The sequence below is a fragment of the Capsella rubella genome, unplaced genomic scaffold (assembly GCF_000375325.1).
Source record: "Capsella rubella cultivar Monte Gargano unplaced genomic scaffold, Caprub1_0 scaffold_8, whole genome shotgun sequence".
Classification (NCBI taxonomy): domain Eukaryota; kingdom Viridiplantae; phylum Streptophyta; class Magnoliopsida; order Brassicales; family Brassicaceae; genus Capsella; species Capsella rubella.
This window is the reverse complement of record NW_006238916.1, coordinates 2,032,776-2,039,556: the sequence shown is the minus strand read 5'-3', so window position 1 is coordinate 2,039,556 and position 6,781 is coordinate 2,032,776. Positions and strand designations below refer to the sequence as shown.

The 6,781-nt window shown below is 35.0% G+C and overlaps 1 protein-coding gene across 1 annotated transcript; it reads left to right on the top strand.

Annotated features, from left to right (window-relative positions):
• Positions 1-3,802: 3,802 nt before the first annotated feature.
• LOC17876165 (UDP-glycosyltransferase 84A1) lies at positions 3,803-5,546 on the top strand. The gene has a single exon (XM_006282189.2). It carries the CDS (start codon positions 3,845-3,847, stop codon positions 5,300-5,302), a length of 1,458 nt encoding a protein of 485 aa, XP_006282251.1. The 5' UTR covers positions 3,803-3,844; the 3' UTR covers positions 5,303-5,546.
• Positions 5,547-6,781: the final 1,235 nt, after the last annotated feature.

Sequence of the window (6,781 nt, the reverse complement as noted above, 5' to 3'; positions counted from 1 at the left end):
TTTTTATGGAAAATGGCTAAGTTATATGTTTAATTATTTAGTGTGCCAAAAATTTAAACATCACTTATAATGAAACAAAGAAAGTATTAATTTATCAAATTATGCTAATTATTAAATTATTTGATTGCATAAAACTTATTAGTTTATAATAATTATTAATTTATCGAATATTAATATACTTTATAAGAGTTTTAGTGTATTTTTAAACATTATAGTATTAGTGAAAATGCTAAACCGTGGTGGTAGCCCATCAAAGCAACGAGATCAATTTAATTGAGTCCACATAAATAGGATTAGCCAAATTGGCCCATTAATGATAATGATATTGGCTTAGGTTTTCAATTTGTTTTATCTTTATCATGTTTTCAAATTCCAACGGGTTGTTGTACATATATATATGTATAGGGAATTATATATACGTTGGAGAACTCTTTAATTTTTTTTTCTTCTGAGCTCTTCAAATTATATAACAAATCAATGTTTAGTATAACTTAAAATGTGAATTCAATAAATTTTTCATTTTATTATTTTAGATCTTAAAAATTTGATCATACTTTTATTCTTCTTTGCTCATATTCAGGCTACAAGAATAGTGAGTTGAAGTGTTTGTATTCCTTCTTTAAATTAAATTCAATTTTATAGGAGAAATTTGAATTAAAACCAAATTAAAATTGTATTAGGTTTATATATATATATTTTTTTACTTTTCCTTTGGATCGTGATACGTATTGACATGAACCAATTAACCAGAATCCCATGCCATCTTGATTTTGTTCTTTTATAGCACATAAATATTGTTGGACCAAACAGTTTGTTGTATGAGAGGTAATGCAAAGTCTCTCATTTTCTATACACAAATAAAGGATGAATTGGAGAATGACTATTTCACATTTTCATATAAATTGATATTCAAATGATTATATATAAATATCAGTCTGTATTATTTAATTATCCAAATATTCATTCAAATTTTTGATTGTTACCTTCAAAAAATAAATAATGCAGTTTGGAAGATCACCAAATTGGTATTGGGTCAAAGAACGACGCGAACAATATAATGAACTATGACAGCTTTGGAATCCACATTGGAATAATTAACAATCCAATAACGTGTGAAACTATAGTTGTAATTTGGTCCTGTAAGGTGTCCTCTTGGTACCACAAATAAATAGTATAGATGTTTTAATGTTTTGAAAGGATATAAGATGTTGAAAGCTCATGATGTCTGCTGTTTCACCTTGTACCTTTGAGCATGGCAGCCATTAGAAACGACCATGTGCTTGAATGATACTGAAAGAAAAATTAAGGATGCTCCAACCTTTCGTTAGAGGTCCTGCCTCGCCTCTCGTCCATTCGTCCTTAACAATATAAACCTCAGTTGGGACTTGGGACCATGCCTCGCCTTACCGCACTTGCTTCTTGAAAGTTTCAGTTCTGTTCAAGAAAGACTTTTTTTTTGAGCAACCTTTCTAAAGCTCACAAAACATATATATGTTGATCAAAAAAACTGTTTTTGAGCAAGCTCCAAAACTCGATTTTCTCTTCCACTTCCAATCTCCTCCCGCGATTCCCGTCCTTGGCCAGTTGCGTAGCCGTAGCCTTATACTAACCCATACCACCAAAAATGACTTTTAATTAATTAGTTTGTCTTTTAACGGTTGAACCATCTATTGATGTAATGTTTCTGATGCTTATACATTGAACTTTCAAGAACTTTAGTGCAAGAATACAAATGTTGGGTTTCTAAGAAGTTCTTCAGCTGGCTTGATTCCTATAAAGTCCTTCTCTTCCATCAAACTTGAAATATCATTGATAGATTGAGAGAGTGTTGGAATTTGATTCATTGTTTAGTCCTGCAAAAGAGAAACGAGTAATGTGAAGATGAAGAAGAAAGAATAAAAGCTGAGACGTGAAGCAATCAAGGAAGAAGAAGAAGAGTTCACGAGAGAGAAGGAAACGAAGGAGTGTGTGTTGTGACTTTAGTCACAACAAGTGAATTAAATGGGGAAGAAGGCCGTTGGGCCTTTATGTAAAGTCAGGCCCATATGTATAAATGAGTTCTCGAGTTTGTTAGTAGTAAGCTAAAGTTATTAGGTTAAGGTCCTTAAGGATAAAGCATTGGTATAAATATGTTGTAATGTTGTAAGAAAAGATCTATGTGAGTGAGATTAAGGAGATAAGGTTGAGTGGCTAAACCTAAACTCTAAGAGTTCCATCAAGAACATACAAAGAACTAATCTCTTTTACGTGTTCTAGATGTTTTGTGAGTAAGAGACAAAACACTAATCAAGAACAAAAGAGAGATGAGATGAATCTAACCTCTAAAGAGGATGAGGTCAACATTCCAACAGAAAGGAATGCTGCAAAATTAATAGTTTACCAAAAAAGAATTGTTAGTCGTAAAGGATGGATCTTGGATCATTTACAATCCTATATCTTAAATTTTGTATAAGTCTATGTTTTCTTTGTATATCAAAAGATAAGTCAGCTCTAACTGCGCGCAATCTCTAGGTCAGCTCTTCAACTTGCTTCTTTAACTTGGTCTTAGCTGCTTGAAGTGCTCCAGTTTCTCGAGCAGCCTATGTGTAAAATTTAATTTTTTTAATAAAAAATACTCAGTTAATTTCATGCAAAATTAATATCTTCACATGTGAGCCTTTGAGAGAAAAGACCATGTAACAACACTAGACACATAAAGAAACCACATCTTACCATCTTAAGTTTTCGAAGTTTTCCACGAGCAATCTTTGATCTCCATGCTTGCACATTGGGTTGGGATAGCTGCTTTCTTTATTTTTCTGTAATGTAGTCGAGCCAAGTATCCCCGACACCAAGTCTATAATAACATTGAGCATTACCACAATGGTGAACGACATGGTGTGAGAAGAAAGAAAAACGAATTTTAAAAGCATTAAAAATTTTATGAATTCTTTTTTCTCATAGATAGAATATAAATGTTATCTAACAACAAAAAAAAATTGTATTATTACTGAAGATCTCTTAAACAAATTTTAAGAAATAATTCTTACATAAGAAGCACTCTTAACAAATCTTAAGCTAAAATTTGTTTTAGAAACCCTTAATAATGTCGAAGACAACTATCACATTTCTATAACTTCACCAATATGCAAAATAATCTTTAGAATGAAATCATCTTATATTACAAAATTAAGAACCCTCGAATAATCAAACAATAAGACCATGATTATTGGTAGTCTCTTAAAGTAAAGATAGTCTCTTAATTAAAAGCAAAAAGTGATTTTTGGAAAGAATGGTTTCTTAATTAAGAGCAAAAAATTGAAGCTTTTACCATTTTAATTAAGAGTAAAATATTGTTAAGACCAAAACTTAAAAGCTCCCCAATAATATTGCTCTAATATATAAAGCGAAGAAATGTCAAAAGGTGGGAATTATTACAATTAAGTTGGTCTATTTCAATTTAAAACGGTCACACAATGTAATACATAATCGAAATGATTATTTTTAGTTGGGGATAAGAAATTTGGATCTACCTAACCTGACCTTAGACCAACATTATTGGGGGTATCTTAGAGGGCTAAGATACTCCGGTTTTTGCATAGAAAGTATCTTATATAAGATTTTTCTTTGCAAAAACCGGGGTATCTTATCCCTCTAAGATACCCCCAATAATGTTGCCCTTAGAATTCTAGAAGGATTGAAGATAGACGAAAGTGGAAGGTAAGATACGTGGTAGAGAGAGTGAGTACGTAGTGAAAGTTTCTATATATAAATACAACAATGTTGGTATGTAAAAAACATCATAAATTCGTGTCTTCTTTTTTTTAATAAACCAAGAAAAATTATAACATTTTTGTTGAGAAAAATGGGTTTTGGATCTTCTTCACCCTCGAAACCAATTCATGTAATGATGGTTTCATTTATGGGACAAGGCAGCGTCACTCCTCTTTTTCGTCTCGGCAAGCTAATTGCTTCAAAGGGAACAGTCGTTACCTTCGTCAGTCCTGAGTTTTGGGCGAAGAAAATGAGAGAAGCTAACAAGATCGTCGACAGTGAGCTTAAACCGGTTGGTGCTGGTGCAATCAGGTTTGAGTCTTACGACAAAGAATGGACTGAAGAAGATGACAGCAGAGGTGATTTCAGTGCGTACATGTCACATCTCGAGGACGCAGGGAAACGTGAAGTGTCTAAACTCGTAACAAGCTACATGGAAAAGAAGGATCATGTCGCGTGCTTGATCAATAATACTTTCCTTCCATGGGTGGGCGATGTGGCGGAAGAGTTCAACATTCCTTGTGCACTTCTCTGGGTTCAGTCAGCAGCTTGTTTCTCAGCTTATTACCATTACCAAGATGGCTCTGTTCCTTTCCCGACAGAAACTGAGCCTGAGCGTGATGTTAAGCTCCCTTGCTTTCCTGTCTTGAAACACGACGAGATCCCGAACTTTCTCCATCCTTCTTCTAAATATCCCGGGTTTTCGAAAGCGATTCTTGGACAGTTCAAGAACTTGAGGAGGCCCTTATGTATCCTAATGAATTCCTTTAATGCACTGGAACAAGAACTGATAGAGTACATGTCTGCTTTTTGTCAAATCAAAACTGTTGGACCGCTTTCCCTATTCGCTAAGGAGGTGAGCTCTGATGTGAGTGCTGACATGTGCAAAGCCTCGGATGAATGCATCGAGTGGTTAGACTCAAGACCAAAGTCATCTGTTGTCTACATTTCTTTCGGGACGGTGGTTTACTTCAAGCAAGAACAAATGGAAGAGGTTATTTACGGAGTTTTGAATTCGGGTTTATCCTTCTTGTGGGTGATTAGACCTCCAGTGAAAGCAATGCGGGTCGAGGCTAATGTCTTGCCTCAAGAGCTTTTTGACGCGGCTAATAGCGGTAGAGGAAAGATTGTGGAATGGTCTCCACAAGAGAAAGTCTTGGCTCATCCTTCAGTATCGTGCTTCGTCTCTCATTGTGGATGGAACTCCACAACGGAGGCTTTGTCTATTGGAGTTCCGGTCGTTTGTTTACCGAAATTGGGAGATCAAGTCATGAACGCGGTTTGTCTCATTGATATTTTCAAGATGGGAGTTAGGCTTGGTCGTGGAGCGATAGTGGATAGGGTTGCGCCGAGGAAGGAAGTGACCGAGAAGCTTCTGGAAGCCGCGGTTGGGGAGAAAGCCGAGGAGTTGAAGAAGAATGCTTTGAAATGGAAGGCCAAGGCAGAAGCCGCAGTGGCTCCTGGAGGATCATCGGATAAGAGTTTATGGGAGTTTCTGGAGATGATAGGTGTGAGAGTTTCGCAAGAAAAGCCTAACATTCATGCATAAAAATTTATTGCATTTTAGCCTATGGTTTGTGATGCAGCGTTTGTTGCATACTTGATAGGCCTTTGCTTCGGTGTTTGGTTTTTGTTTTTGGATTTGTAGTTCAAATAAGTTAATCTTTTGTTTCAGATTGGCTTTATCTTCTTCTATTATGATTAAGTTTCGTGAGTCTTATACCCAATTCTATCTATGTAAACCACTATTTACATTGCCTCTTTATGGTCAATTTCGTGAGTCTTATACCCAACTCTCATTTTTATCCCTTGGGGACCATTGCTCTACAAGTTGATGTCACGTATCTTCGAACGCATTGAACACGACCAAGCAACTTAACTCTGGTAAAGCTGACAAATTTAATCACATGCACTAACTACAACATTACATGGCTTTGGATATATGAAAGAACTCAGACATATTCATTGAAAAATCAGTGGAGGATGATACTGGTTTTATAGAGATATAAGTAGAGAAAATTATATTGTATGCCATGAACAATATCATTTCTTCTATGAAATGCCATTTTTAATCTAGTATTCTATAAAATGCCATAGTACCCACTTTTAACTCATTCAAATGACAGTTTTGTCCTCTACTCAAACTTTCTCTTTTTTCTTTCATTTTTTCTCATCTCTTTCTTTCTTTTCTTCTTTCTTCTTTTCTTTATATCTCTTCTTCTTTCATCTTTTCTTTCTTTCTTCAACAACAAACAAATCTTTCTACAACTCCGGCAAACTAGTTCCGGTGAACCAATTCCGGCGGACTAGGTTCAACGGACTAATTTTGACAGACCATAACCATTCTCAGCAGACCAGATCCGACGGAAAAGTTTCGATAGATCATAACTAGTTTTGGTGTAGCATGACCAATCTCGACAGATCAATGGCTACATACGAGATCCGTTTCGATGGACCAATTCCGGAGGACCAGATCTGGCGAATCAGTCTCGGCAGACCATAACCAATTCTGATGGACGAAATCTGGTGGACCGGAATTAGTAGACCAAACTTGTCCATCATACAGATCTCTTGAAACCACAAGCAATTAAGGAGAAAATAAAACAAATGATGCATCTATAGAAGACATCATCAACGATCCATCTAGGTATACACTTTGGATCACACATTTATGTATAGATGGACTAGATCTGTAACATGTCTTTGTTTTTGTTTCCTAATTTGTTGTCCATTATACTTATATAGTAAAGTAAATCCAACTGTTTTTAAACGAACTTGTCCATAATACATATGTTAGATGGATAGACAAAAAAATTGTCTATAATCGAGTGTGCACAAAAAAACAAAGAGTGTCGTCAATACAAAATAACTTGTCTATTAAATAATGTCCATAATTATTGTGACAGCTGTAAAAGTGTCCCATCTCATATCAGATTTTTTGTCTTCTTTCTTTAAGGGCATTTTTATCTTTTTATTTTAACATAAAAAAGAATAAGACATTTTGGAAAATACAAAGTGGAAAGTGGCA